The following is a 16062-nucleotide window of genomic DNA, read 5'->3' as shown; positions in this document are numbered from 1 at the left end:
GGTGAAACAGGAAGTACTCATAACTCCTACATACGTTATCCGATTTACTCCAAATTGCTCAAGCTTGATGAAGGTCGCATCCTGAACACATCTGTGCGTCAGCAGTGAGTCATACTTATAGCGCCGCCTACAGGTCAAGCAGGAAGTCCTCATAACTCCTACATACATTATCCGATTTGCACCAAATTGCTGACGCTTCATGAAGGTCACCTTCTGAACACATCTATGCGTCGGTATTGAGTCACACTTACAGCGCCACCTACTGGTGAAACAGGAAGTACTCATAACCCCTCCATACATTATCCAATTTGTCTGATATATCTCACGCTTCATGACGGTTCTGTCCTGAACACATCTATGTGTCAGTATTGCATAATACTTATAGCGCCACCTATTGGTAAAACAGGAAGTCCTCATAACTCCTCCATACATTATCCGATTTGTCCGATATATCTCACGCTTCATGACGGTTCTGTCCTGAACACATCTATGTGTCAGTATTGCGTCATACTTATAGCGCCACCTATTGGTGAAACAGGAAGTCCTCATAACTCCTCCATACATTATCCGATTTGTCCGATTTATCTCACGCTTCATGACGGTTCTGTCCTGAACACATCTATGTGTCAGTATTGCGTCATACTTATAGCGCCACCTATTGGTGAAACAGGAAGTCCTCATAACTCCTCCATACATTATCCAATTTGTCCGATATATCTCACGCTTCATGACGGTTCTGTCCTGAACACATCTGTGTCAGTATTGCGTCATACTTATAGCGCCACCTATTGGTGAAACAGGAAGTCCTCATAACTCCTCCATACATTATCCAATTTGTCCGATATAGCTCACGCTTCATGACGGTTCTGTCCTGAACACATCTATGTGTCAGTATTGCGTCATACGTATAGCGCCACCTATTGGTGAAAAAGGAAGTCCTCATAACTCCTGCATACATCATCCGATTTGCACCAAATTGCTGACGCTTCATGAAGGTGGCCTTCTGAACCCATCTATGTGTCGGTATTGAGTCACACTTACAGCGCCACCTACTGGTGAAACAGGAAGTCCTCATAACTCCTACATACGTTATCCGATTTACTCAACATTTCTCACGCTTCATCAAGGTACCGTCCTGAACACATCTATGCTTCGGTATTGAGTCACGCTTAGAGCGCCACCTACTGGTGACAGGAAGTTTCTCTCAGTACTGGACACCGAAATAGCACAGCCTTTAACGGCGCCGCACCCCGACTCGCGTGGGGTGCGAGGGCCCGCTCACTGCTGCTCGCAGCCCTAGTTAGGGCCCGAGCACTGGCGGTGCGAGGCCCTATTGTATTTCGAAGGATTATTATTCTCCTTCTTCTTCCAAAACAAATGCCTTTTTGGCGGCCTAAACATCGATGAAAACGGATGAAACTTTGCAGATACGTCAGTCCCGGTGAAAAATTTGATAATTAATGGGTGACGGAAATGGGCGTGGCAAAACGGCTCAAGAGCGCCCCCTGGAAAATTTAAAATGGCAAGCCCCACCTTTCAGTTTGATGTAGGCGAACGAAATTCGGTGGGCTTATGTAGTTCATCGAGACACACTAAAATGTCTCTTGGAGCTATACCCAACATGCAACAGGAAGTCCGCCATTTTGCTTTTAATGTGCCATTTTGTCCTTGTTTTGACCATTTCCATGCCTCGTACTTCGACGAACTCCTCCTACAGATTTCATCCGATCAACTTCATATCGGGTCAGCTTCATCTTAAGACCTTTGTGATCAAAAGTTATCAAAAAAATTGAGTTTTCACCAAACACCCTTGCCGTGGCGCCCCGCCAAAGTTTGACATTTCGCCATAAAACACGATGTCCTCATAACTCCTCCATACATTATCCGATTTGTCCGATATATCTCACGCTTCATGAGGGTTCTGTCCTGAACACATCTATGTGTCAGTATTGCGTCATACTTATAGCGCCACCTATTGGTGAAACAGGAAGTCCTCATAGCTCCAGCATACATCATCCGATTTGCACCAAATTGCTGACGCTTCATGAAGGTCACCTTCTCAACACATCTATGCGTCGCTATTGAGTCACACTTACAGCGCCACCTACTGGTGAAACAGGAAGTCCTCATAACTCCTACATACGTCGTCCGATTTACTCCAAATTGCTCATGCTTGATGAAGGTCGCATCTTGAACACATCTGTAAGTCAGTATTGCGTCATACCTACAGCGCCACCTACTGGTGAAACAGGAAGTCCTTATAACTCCTACATACATTATCCGCTTTACTCCAAATCGCTCACGGTTGATGAAGGTCGCGTCCTGAACACATCTGTAGATCAGTATTGAGTCATACTTATAGCGCCGCCTACAGGTCAAGCAGGAAGTCATCATAACTACTACATTCATTATCCGATTTACTCAACATTTCTCACGCTTCATCAAGGTACCGTCCTGAACACATCTATGCATCGGTATTGAGTCACTCTTAGAGCGCCACCTACTGGTGACAGGAAGTTTCTCTCAGTACTGCACACCGAAATAGCACACCCTTTAACGGCGCCACACCCCCACACGCGTGGGGTGCGAGGGCCCGCTCACTGCTGCTCGCAGCCCTAGTTCTCCTTCTACCTTCTTCTTCTCCCCAAACAAATGCCTTTTTGGCGGCCTAAACATCGATGAAAACGGATGAAACTTTGCAGATACATCAGTCCTGGTGAAAATCAGATATTTCATTGGTGACGGAAATGGGCGTGGCAAAACGGCTCAAGAGCGCCCCCTGGAAAGTTTAAAATGGCGAGCCCCACCTTTCAGTTTGATGTAGGCGAACGAAATTCGGTGGGCATATGTATTTCATCGTGCCACACTTAAATGTCTCTTGGAGCTATACCCAACATGCAACAGGAAGTACGCCATTTTGCTCTTAATGTGCCATTTTGTCCTTGTTTTTACCATTTCCATGCCTCGTACTTCGACGAACTCCTCCTACAGATTTCATCCGATCAACTTCATATCGGGTCAGCTTCATCTTAAGACCTTTGTGATCAAAAGTTATCAAAAAAATTTAGTTGTCACCAAACACCCTTGCCGTGGCGCCCCGCCAAAGTTTGACATTTCGCCATAAAACACGAAGTCCTCATAACTCCTACATACATTATCCAATTTGTCCGATATATCTCACGCTTCATGACGGTTCTGTCCTGAACACATCTATGTGTCAGTATTGCGTCATACTTATAGCGCCACCTATTGGTGAAACAGGAAGTCCTCATAACTCCTCCATACATTATCCAATTCGTCCGATATACCTCACGCTTCATGAAGGTTCTGTCCTGAACACATCTATGTGTCAGTATTGCGTCATACGTATAGCGCCACCTATTGGTGAAACAGTACGTCCTCTTAACTCCTCCATACATTATCCGATTTGTCCGATATGTCTCACGCTTCATGACGGTTCTGTCCTGAACACATCTGTGTCAGTATTGCGTCATACTTATAGCGCCACCTATTGGTGAAACAGTACGTCCTCATAACTCCTCCATACATTATCCGATTTGTCCGATATGTCTCACGCTTCATGACAGTTCTGTCCTGAACACATCTATGTGTCAGTATTGCGTCATACTTATAGCGCCACCTATTGGTGAAACAGGAAGTCCTCATAACTCCTGCATACATCATCCGATTTGCACCAAATTGCTGACGCTTCATGAAGGTCACCTTCTGAACACATCTATGCGTCGGTATTGAGTTACACTTACAGCGCCACCTACTGGTGAAACAGGAAGTACTCATAACTCCTACATACATTATCCGATTTACTCCAAATTGCTCATGCTTGATGAAGGTCGCATCTTGAACACATCTGTAGGTCAGTATTGCGTCATACCTACAGCGCCACCTACTGCTTACAGGAAGTCCTCATAACTCCTACATACTTTGTCCGATTTACACAACATTTCTCATGCTTCATTAAGGTACTGTCCTGAACACATCTATGCATCGGTATTGACTCACGCTTAGAGCGCCACCTACTGGGGACAGGAAGTTTCTCTCAGTACTGGACACCGAAATAGCACAGCCTTTAACGGCGCCGCACCCCGACACGCGTGAAGTGCGAGGGCCCGCTCACTGCTGCTCGCAGCACTAGTTGGCATTGCAATTGCTGTGCTTTCAACGCATCAGAATTGCTGCTTATATATATAATTATTATTACTATCATTAATTATGAAGTATAATTCCTCCATCATCATCCTGTATGTTTTTATTTGAACAAACTATTAAGTGTCAGAACCCCAACACCACCCTTAACTGGGGGACATTCTACATTTAGTTAGAAACTGAAAAACATTTTTCTAAATCAAAATATAAGTCCTCATAGCAACTTTGTTAGAACAGCTATAGTAGCTCTATTTCTCCAGTGTCATAATATCTATTATACAACGGTATAGATCCGGTCCATTGTATCTATTGGTCAGTTTGCATTCCAGCCGTGGCGATAACCACGATATCCCCACGCTAAAATGGAATGTTCGCATATCTTTTAATATCAATCCACTAGGGATGCACCGATGCATCGGCCTAACATTGGCATCGGCCGATGTTGGCCTTGTTGACTGCCATCGGCCCATTGGCAAATAAAATGACATTCACCGATGGCAGTGGCCGATGTTATGTCGCAACAATTATGGCTTTTTTTTCGTTGCAAAACGTAGACTACACAGCTGCAGATTCGGAGAAGATCTGTGATGTAACGCTGCAAACGCACGAGTAGTTTGCTTTCAAATTAAAGTGAAATAAAAATGTCGGCCATGTGGGAATATTTCACCATTTCAGACAAAGATATGCGCTATGCAACTTGTAAAACTTGTTCAAGTGACATTTCAAGAGGAGGTACTACAGCCAAGGATTTTAACACATGAAATCTAACTGGCCATTTGAAAAGCAGGCATCATTTCTTTGTTTCCATGGCACAAAAGGGGGAATTAAAATAAAATAAACATCGGCCATCGTTACCATGGATCGGTATTGGGATTGATCAAGGGCGAGTGTGAAATAGCAGCCACGAACTCAGCGAGTTATCCGAGATGCGGTAGCAGTGGCCAAAGCTCCTGCTAGCGGGGAGTGAAGCTCTTCAACTCGCCTGTCACTGGCTCCCTGGAGGAATTTAGCCTGGCTGCAATAACGTTATCGCGAACGGAATGAATACCATCTACTAGCAAACAAAACATGTTCAGCTTTAATTAACCTGTTAAAACTAAGATGCCTGGATACAAAAAGAATGTCTCCAATGGATATATTTGACAAAAACAGGTTAATATGAAAGCCGGTTTTCATTGCTAAATCAAAGCGGGGAGAGCCGGGAAAGTTCACATTTCGTGAACTTGTTTGTGGATGCGCGTAGGCCAGAAAAGCACAACTGCGCAAGTACAAAAGCCATGTAAACATCAATAAACCATTTGAATGAACGGAATATGGGCATATTCCGAATATTAAAAAAACAAATAAGACCCCTGGTTTATTCCTTTTCCAAACCGAATATTGGGTCATGTATACGCTAATCGGTTTATTCCCACCAAAAGGAACATGAATTTGTGCTCTGCGCATGTTTTATTCGCAAGGAATCTTGGTTCTAGATTGCTGAACTAACGTTGGCCATTCTCAAAATGCAATACAACACAAATCTATAGTATATTTCATACAGATGTGGGAAGTTAGAAATGTCACATGCTGCAGCATTTCACCTTCGCGGTATTTGGCAGGGAAATCCCGTTGGAAATCTCGTGGGATTTCAGACGGGTGTTATTTCGTTTTAGTGATGCACCACCGCCAGGTGGCGTCTTTGAGTAGATTTAGCAGGCTGGGCTCTGTTTTTCTCCTATAGTCTACGAATGAAGCATCATTAAGTTTAACATTCTTTAATTTAAATGCTCTGTTGTAAAGCACTTTGAGCTGAATTTATCTGTATGAAAGGTGCTATACAAATAACGTTTAATTGTTATTATTACCTTGTTCTCAAACACGTTTTCTCCATCTGGATGTAATTTAATTATTACGAACACCTATATCTAGGCCTACAGTAGCCTATCTATCTCGGTAACTGACATCGGGTCAAGACGTGGTGGCTGTTAGATCAAATGCGCAAAATAACAGTATTGTAAATATATTTGTAAGTAAAGATATGGTGAACGTGGGGGTTTTGCGTTTTGTTTCTGGAACGCATGCAACTGGTAGGCTACTCGTAAACCCCGGAAGTAAATTTGAAGACGGGGCACCAGCTAATGTAGCCAAGTCTGAGCGCAGTAGGCTATATGGCTTCAGCACGATACAAAGAAAAAATAAGCTTGATCGACTTGTGGATCCATACAAAATTGACATAGTCGCCATGAGTAAAGATCACTCATTGCCAATCATATCCGGACATTAACTATCTTGTGCATAGATAGCGGCAGGTTTGACAGTGAGTGCCTTCACATGCACAATATACACAATATTTTGTTATTTGAATGATCATTCAAATAAGAAAATATCGTGTATGTTTTTATTTATTTATACCGGCCGCCAGTCGTTCCATGAACGGCTATAGGGAATGCGCAGTTTCGCGCTGGCTACAGCCTATTATATGCACAGTTTCGCGCTACGTAGGCTATTATAAATAAGTATTATTCATTGGGGGAGCTTGGACTCGCTGGGGACTGGTGGAGAGACGCAGAGCCTCCCCAGACGCGACATCCTCCAGTTGGCTGAAGAGCTGCGCGCTCTGGCGTCCAAACAGCCACCGGCTGTTTGTCTTCACCTGCATGGTGAAGACAAGCTGCAGCAAGAACAGAACTGTCTACCAATGCATGAAGTGCACCTAGCTGTCTGTGAGAGGCTATAGCAGAGGATATGTGCGAAGTGTATTTGAGCTGCCGCCTCAACCGTGCGTAAGAGCAGAGCGCATCAACTCATGTATAGCTACAACTAGTAGCCCATAGCCATTAAAACGGCTTATTGTTTTATTCATATATCAACTAGATAATTCGTTAATAATGGTTGAGACATGAATGTAAAAATGATGTTTTATTGATGAAAAGGGTAAAACTGAAAAACATGGAGTCATTGCATTGATCGATGCAGTCCGTTCAAATAGGCATCAAAAGATAAAGTAGGCCCATTTAAAATGACCAATTACATCTTCAAATCCCTTCTAATCTTGGCCTTTGATAGGGTTTTTTCCCGCCCTACTGCCAATTATATCCGAACATTAACTATCTTGTGCATACAGAGCACAAACAATGAAACAATGAAACGAAAAGATTTCCTGTCTGTCTGTGGCATTCGCTACCAGCAAACACTGAAAATACAGGTCCTCATTTTATTTAGATAAGACTAGCCTATCCAACTGGACCACTCCAATGAATGTTGAACGTAGAGACTTTTATTCTTTAGGTTTTACAGAATCGGCCTACAATGTCCACACATGCCTGCGCCATATGACTAGCTCGTCACTCGCCAGCGAACCTGGACTAGACTATTGTAACACCCCCCCCCCCAATTCTTTTATATTCAAATAAACTGGATGAACCGGTTTCCTAGCCCTGGATCGTGGGGAGGGGGGTAGCCTGCGTTAGCGGGTGCTTTGCCATGACCGGCCATTGAATTCGCTAGTTTGATTGATAGATGGATTTAACGTCCAAAGTAGATTGTGCAAGTATTGTATAGGCCCATGTGTAAGAGATGAATGGTTGTAACCATGAACTCAGCCAGAGGTAGGCCCTACTGTAGATTATCAGCATTATCACCAGTCTCAATTTATGTTTTCCTCTAGGCTACGTGTTGCCATTCATTTAAACCACCATCTCATCTAGACTACTTCTGTTGCTGCATTTTTACATTTATGCTTTCATGATTTTAGAGCGCAATCAACATTTTCCAGGATTCCAATAAGTCCATCCATTCATCCAACTTTGTGCTGCGTGCAGCGCAGGCTGGTAGCCTACTGTCAAGGCTCACGACTGATGCACTCCCTTAACACGGATCAGCGGGAGACGCACGCGTCCTGCGCGCAGCGGGGAAAGCTGACTACAATTCAGCTCGTCGCGGGCGGGCGTGTGCAGCCTAGTTCCATATGAGAACACTCCTCGGTCCAATTCCGTATAGTAGATCCGCCTGTGTACTTTCAACGAATGTATTATTAGACATAATATCATAATAATATATATAGCCAACGACCTCCTGAGCTGCCTGCCTGATGATGGTCTCAGGGCTAAAGAGACCGCGCGTCGTTCCTCACCCTAACTATTGGCATGCTATCAATGAAAGAAAATACATTGTAAATAAACATGGTTTTAGACTATTGTTTTTATGTAGGCCTATAGGTTAAGCTATTTGTGTTCATAAGGTAACGTCATTGTACCTATAGCCTATAATCCAATTGACTGGAACCAGGGGGTTTGACAAAAGTTAAGAGGCAAAATATTTTGTCTTGACTGCATTCAAGATGTATCTTTCACATTAAAACTACATACAAAGCTGACCAATAGCATTAGAAAGATCTCTTCGAGAGCTTTCATTTCACCTGTTCATTCTGCCCAAATGTCACTCGCGCACCCCTCTGGTTCTAAGCCCCGCCACGGTCTCCTGTCATTTCTCCCTGGCTTGCAGGCACGACTTGCTCGCACGAAACTTGAAACCTATGTTATCATGTAGCCAGTAGATATGCTAAGAAAATTGCATATGTTTGCAAACTAAAACAAGTGAACACAATTTTACAATCGAAAAATGCTTATGAGACCATTATTTTACTTATATGGGGCAAAAGCAGTTTCTCTTCCTGCTTCTGCCTAAGCCCTCCACAATACCACAACACAACGGTGTCATGTTTTACCGAAGGAGAAGTGAAGAAGACGGTAGCTAGCAGTAGCTAAAGCAGTTAGCTAATGTTAAGATCATTCCTCTAGCTGCTTTGCTGCTAATGCGAGTTCGTCTCCGTTCCTGCCCGAGAAACAGAAGTTGAACTAATAGCATCAAAATAGCTACAGGAATCATCGTTGTAAAGTTAGCTATCTGCTTTTTAGCCACCGACAGCTACCGTTAATATTATGGAAGCTGCTGTCGTGAGCTAACTTGCTATCACGGTCTTATCGTGCAGCTTCACAGCCTGCTATTAGCAGACAGCACTAAAGTTGACAAAATCACACTTGCACATCATTAGAATTCAAACCGTTTGTATGGGATTTATCATTCAACTAAACATGGAACCTGAATACTACCTGATATTTCAACCTGCTGCCATCAGTGATCGGCGCGTCTGCTTGTTTGAGTCATGAATATCTTATGCAGTTACATTCCATGTAGTGTCCCAAAACTGTTAAATCATCCCCCATGTAGTTCACTATGAGTCGCACTCAATACATCCATGGTAATAGGGAAAAGGGAGTGAGTGAACCATTTCAAACACATCTCTGGTCATCTCCGTTAGCCATCTTACTCGTCCTGATGCCATGTTCCATATGAGAACACTCAGTCAGCCTAATGTATTAAACTTCTACTTGTCCCGACAGTTAACAGATATAGACCCGGCGACAGTTACAGAGATAGAAACTATAAATAGATAGGCTTTGTTCGTAATAATTAAATTACAACCAGACAGAGAACAAGGAGTTTGAGAACGGTAGGCTCATCTAATGTGAGAGATGAGCTACAGCAATGGGTCAATGAGTGGTATTACTGCGCCCCTATGGGCAGGCGAGCGGTGGTGCGGAATGCCGTAAAGCGCCTGTTAGAATATCGCGGGTCAAGTTACATACTTATGTTCCCACATCTGTAGGTAGGCCTACAGTTTATTTTATTCTGCAAAATCAATTTGTAATCATGTCTAAACAAACTAGTTTTGTACTGACTATTCTATTTGTTGCTGCTGTTTTGATTGTATTTCTGCTTGTTATGTTCTCTCCTGTTCTGTGATTGTATTTATGTATTTCGCACCAATCCTGGCTGCGAATCTTCATCCAAAGGGCCCGGGGGGCTCTGGTGCGAACGAGTGGCATATGAAAGAGAGCCACAGCACCGGTGTTTAACATTTCCTCTCGTTTTTTCCTTTCAGTAAGGAAGTGAATGAGGAGGAGTGTGAAGTGGTGTTGCTGGATGAGAGCAAGCACTATAGCGCACCACAAACATATTGCTATCGTTTCCATTCTTTGCTGCCTGGGGAGATAGGCTAAACAGGAAGAAGAAAAGCGTCGAAAAACTTTCATTGCGATGACGTTCTCCGTGCATCGCCGATTTAAATTCGGAATATACCGAATGATTACATGTGTACAGGAATATTCCTTTTTGCTTGCGCATGTAAACTCTTTATTCCTAATGTTTCAATAACCGGAATATGGACAATAAACCGAATATTGAGTGCATGTCAACGTAGTCAGTGTCTCAATAAACCAGTTGACTAGGGACAAAAGCCCTCGGTGCTGCTTACGTTCGTTGCCTGCCTACTATCTGGCTTCTCAGCGCGCTCCAAACTTTCTCTCCCTCTCCGCGTTGTCTAGACAGACAGCAGGTGCGAGACTGCAAGCGTGTGCGCCTCTGTCTCTCTCTCCCTCGTCGTGTCATGTCAACAAGCAGACAGAACGTGTGCGTATCGCTCGCTCATACTGTATTTGAATGTTCTTCCCCCTCCCAAATGTTTTTTTTACAATATTCGTACAAATGTACTATTCAGGAAAAAGCTACTATTTGTGCTCATCCGAATACCGTATTCGGGCACGACCCTAGTACCCACGGTGTCATTGCGAGTTTGAAACAAATGGAGGCTCATTGGTGAGCAGCCCTGGTAGTGGGGAAGCAGCCCTGGTAGTGGAGAAGCAGCCCCGGTAGTGGGGAAGCAGCCCCGCTAGTGGAGAAGCAGCCCTGGTAGTGGAGAAGCAGCCCTGGTAGGCGGCACGTCTGGGATGATGTTCTTATTACCTCATCTCTCTATTTCTCAACAGGACGCTACCTTGGTATGACGGTGCCCATTGTTAATAATATCCAGATGCTAAAGGATGGAAACACGTTTAAGAAGGACATCTTGACAGCATATTACATTCCTGCCGAGTTCCAAACCAACCCACCGCAGCCCACCGATTCTGACATCACCATAGTCTCCAGGGGGTCTTTTCGAGTTATTGCCCGGTAAGGCCAGTCTCAATTCAGACATACCGACTACGCAAGCCCCTGGCTTAATTCATGACCTACCTCCATTTTCTACAATATATACATGTACAACTGTAGATAACATTACTGATAGAGACTTGATATCTGCATTGATGGTAATTTGAATCTATATAAAATTATTAAACCATTTGATGCAGTGTAGTGAACAATGAATCTGGACTACTCTTGTTAAAGCTGCTGTATGTAACTTCTATGAGCCAGCTGCAAATAAGCAATGAGAGAACATTCCGTCCGCCAGGTTAAATTCAGTCAACTACTCAATTTGTAGGGTGTTGATAGTAATTAAAGTGTTAATAGCATATGTTTGTTTTTGTAGGTGATGATAGTTATTACAGTGTTAACAGATGCTTGTTTTTGTAGGGTATTGATGGCAAGGGCATAGGTTTGGTTTCAACATTGGTAGGGACCATATAACAGTGTAGCCTGCATACACAATTTTTGCTGGGGACGAGAGGTTAAACCTCTTAAAGGAGTAGTAAAGGGAAAATGCATGTTTAGCCCTGTTTTAAGGTTACTTATGATCATATACAATGGTTCAGATCAAAATATTGACAAAACTAGCACTTTTGAGAAAGTCTGATAATTGCTCTACCACCGTTTTGGTCATACAATGTATGTGGATGAGCACCGTGAAAAACCATTCAAAAAACATGTTAAACTCTCAATTTCAAAGACAAGAAACTCACCGAGGTGTTAGTTGGCGTTCTGACATATAATTCGCCATTAAGTAAGATTCTAGTTCATCTGGAAAGGCTTTTTAAAATATTTAGCATATAACTATTTAGTCGCACCACATACAGATGTGGGAAGTTAGAAATGTCACATGCTGCAGCATTTCACGTCGCGGTATTTGGCAGGGAAATCCCGTTGGAAATCTCGTGGGATTTCAGACGGGTGTTATTTCGTTTTAGTGATGCACCACCGCCAGGTGGCGTCTTTGAGTAGATTTAGCAGGCTGGGCTGTTTTTCTCCTATAGTCTACGAATGAAGCATCATTAAGTTTCACATTCTTTAATTTAAATGCTCTGTTGTAAAGCACTTTGAGCTGAATGTATCTGTATGAAAGGTGCTATACAAATAACGTTTAATTGTTATTATTACCTTGTTCTCAAACACGTTTTCTACATCTGGATGTAATTTAATTATTACGAACACCTATATCTAGGCCTACAGTAGCCTATCTATCTCGGTAACTGACGTCGGGTCAAGACGTGGTGGCTGTTAGGTCAAATGCGCAAAATAACAGTATTGTAAATATATTTGTAAGTAAAGATATGGTGAACGTGGGGGTTTTGCGTTTTGTTTCTGGAACGCATTCAACTGGTAGGCTACTTGTAAACCCCGGAAGTAAATTTGAAGATGGGGCACCAGCTAATGTAGCCAAGTCTGAGCGCAGTAGGCTATATGGCTTCAGCACGATACAAAGAAAAAATAAGCTTGATCGACTTGTGGATCCATACAAAATTGACATAGTCGCCATGAGTAAAGATCACTCATTGCCAATCATATCCGGACATTAACTATCTTGTGCATAGATAGCGGCAGGTTTGACAGTGAGTGCCTTCACATGCACAATATACACAATATTTTGTTATTTGAATGATCATTCAAATAAGAAAATATCGTGTATGTTTTTATTTATTTATACCGGCCGCCAGTCGTTCCATGAACGGCTATAGGGAATGCGCAGTTTCGCGCTGGCTACAGCCTATTATATGCACAGTTTCGCGCTACGTAGGCTATTATAAATAAGTATTATTCATTGGGGGAGCTTGGACTCGCTGGGGACTGGTGGAGACGCAGAGCCTCCCCAGACGCGACATCCTCCAGTTGGCTGAAGAGCTGCGCGCTCTGGCGTCCAAACAGCCACCGGCTGTTTGTCTTCACCTGCATGGTGAAGACAAGCTGCAGCAAGAACAGAACTGTCTACCAATGCATGAAGTGCACCTAGCTGTCTGTGAGAGGCTATAGCAGAGGATATGTGCGAAGTGTATTTGAGCTGCCGCCTCAACCGTGCGTAAGAGCAGAGCGCATCAACTCATGTATAGCTACAACTAGTAGCCCATAGCCATTAAAACGGCTTATTGTTTTATTCATATATCAACTAGATAATTCGTTAATAATGGTTGAGACATGAATGTAAAAATGATGTTTTATTGATGAAAAGGGTAAAACTGAAAAACATGGAGAGTCATTGCATTGATCGATGCAGTCCGTTCAAATAGGCATCAAAAGATAAAGTAGGCCCATTTAAAATGACCAATTACATCTTCAAATCCCTTCTAATCTTGGCCTTTGATAGGGTTTTTTCCCGCCCTACTGCCAATTATATCCGAACATTAACTATCTTGTGCATACAGAGCACAAACAATGAAACGATGAAACGATGAAACGAAAAGATTTCCTGTCTGTCTGTGGCATTCGCTACCAGCAAACACTGAAAATACAGGTCCTCATTTTATTTAGATAAGACTAGCCTATCCAACTGGACCACTCCAATGAATGTTGAACGTAGCCTACTTTTATTCTTTAGGTTTTACAGAATCGGCCTACAATGTCCACACATGCCTGCGCCATATGACTAGCTCGTCACTCGCCAGCGAACCTGGACTAGACTATTGTAACACCCCCCCCCAATTCTTTTATATTCAAATAAACTGGATGAACCGGTTTCCTAGCCCTGGATCGTGGGGAGGGGGGTAGCCTGCGTTAGCGGGTGCTTTGCCATGACCGGCCATTGAATTCGCTAGTTTGATTGATAGATGGATTTAACGTCCAAAGTAGATTGTGCAAGTATTGTATAGGCCCATGTGTAAGAGATGAATGGTTGTAACCATGAACTCAACCAGAGGTAGGCCCTACTGTAGATTATCAGCATTATCACCAGTCTCAATTTATGTTTTACTCTAGGCTACGTGTTGCCATTCATTTAAACCACCATCTCATTTAGACTACTTCTGTTGCTGCATTTTTACATTTATGCTTTCATGATTTTAGAGCGCAATCAACATTTTCCAGGATTCCAATAAATCCATCCATTCATCCAACTTTGTGCTGAGCGCAGCGCAGGCTGGTAGCCTACTGTCAAGGCTCACGACTGATGCACTCCCTTAACACGTGTCGCAACTTCCCAGACCATCAAGAGAATTTCAATATGAAAGACCTTGGGATTCCAGGAGTCAAGGCCGTTTCAGACGGGGAGCGACATTCCGCCTGCGTTCTCGCTCGGATCAGCGGGGGACGCACGCGTCCTGCGCGCAGCGGGGAAAGCTGACTACAATTCAGCTCTTGTCGCGGGCGGGCGTGTGCAGCCTAGTTCCATATGAGAACACTCCTCGGTCCAATTCCGTATAGTAGATCCGCCTGTGTACTTTCAACGAATGTATTATTAGACATAATATCATAATAATATATATAGCCTTCAACGACCTCCTGAGCTGCCTGCCTGATGGTCTCAGGGCTAAAGAGACCGCGCGTCGTTTTCCTCACCCTTTGGCATCGTCATTGTAAACGAAAGTAGCCTATAGCCTATAATCCAATTGACTGGAACCATGGGGGTTTGACAAAAGTTAAGAGGCAAAATAATTTGTCTTGACTGCATTCAAGATGTATCTTTCAGATTAAAACTACATACAAAGCTGACCAATAGCATTAGAAAGATCTCTTCGAGAGCTTTCATTTCACCTGTTCATTCTGCCCAAATGTCACTCGCGCACCCCTGCAGCTATGTTATCATGTAACCAGTAGATATGCTAAGAAAATTGCATATGTTTGCAAACTAAAACAAGTGAACACAATTTTACAATCGAAAAATGCTTATGAGACCATTATTTTACTTATATGGGGCAAAAGTGGTTTCTCTTCCTGCTTCTGCCTAAGCCCTCCACAATACCACAACACAACGGTGTCATGTTTTACCGAAGGAGAAGTGAAGAAGACGGTAGCTAGCAGTAGCTAAAGCAGTTAGCTAATGTTAAGATCATTCCTCTAGCTGCTTTGCTGCTAATGCGAGTTCGTCTCCGTTCCTGCCCGAGAAACAGAAGTTGAACTAATAGCATCAAAATCAAAATAGCTACAGGAATCAACGTTGTAAAGTTAGCTATCTGTTTTTTAGCCACCGACAGCTACCTTTAATATTATGGAAGCTGCTGTCGTGAGCTAACTTGCTATCACGGTCTTATCGTGCAGCTTCACAGCCTGCTATTAGCAGACAGCACTAAAGTTGACAAAATCACACTTGCACATCATTAGAATTCCAACCATTTATATGGGATTTATCATTCAACTAAACATGGAACCTGAATACTACCTGATATTTCAACCTGCTGCCATCAGTGATCGGCGCGTCTGCTTGTTTCAGTCATGAATATCTTACGCAGTTACATTCCATGTGTCCCAAAACTGTTAAATCATTCCCCATGTAGTTCACTATGAGTCGCACTCAATACATCCATGGTAATAGGCAATAGGGAGTGAGTGAACCATTTCAAACACATCTCTGGTCATCTCCGTTAGCCATCTTACTCGTCCTGATGCCATGTTCCATATGAGAACACTCAGTCATCCTAATGTATTAAACTTCTACTTGTCCCGACAGTTAACAGATATAGACCCGGTTACAGTTACAGAGATAGAAACTATAAATAGATAGGCTTTGTTCGTAATAATTAAATTACAACCAGACAGAGAACAAGGAGTTTGAGAACGGTAGGCTCATCTAATGTGCGCGATGAGCTACAGCAATGGGTCAATGAGTGGTATTACTGCGCCCCTATGGGCAGGCGAGCGGTGGTGCGGAATGCCGTAAAGCGCCTGTTAGAATACCGCGGGTCAAGTTACATTCTTATGTTCCCACATCTGTAC

General features: G+C 43.2%; 1 protein-coding gene across 2 annotated transcripts in view; it reads left to right on the top strand.

Moving 5' to 3' along the window:
• The window catches only part of soul4 (heme-binding protein soul4), a 176637-nt gene that overhangs the window by 151812 nt on the left and 8763 nt on the right, over positions 1-16062 (top strand). For both annotated transcript variants that reach the window (XM_084441181.1, XM_084441180.1), the window contains exon 5: positions 10974-11157. In XM_084441181.1, coding sequence (XP_084297307.1) covers positions 10974-11157 — 184 coding nt within the window. The remainder of the gene's footprint in view (positions 1-10973; positions 11158-16062) is intronic.

Source organism: Borostomias antarcticus, assembly GCF_949987555.1.
Source record: "Borostomias antarcticus genome assembly, chromosome: 7".
Lineage (NCBI taxonomy): Eukaryota > Metazoa > Chordata > Actinopteri > Stomiiformes > Stomiidae > Borostomias > Borostomias antarcticus.
Note: the sequence above shows the minus strand (reverse complement) of the source record. Positions and strands in the feature narration are given on the sequence as shown.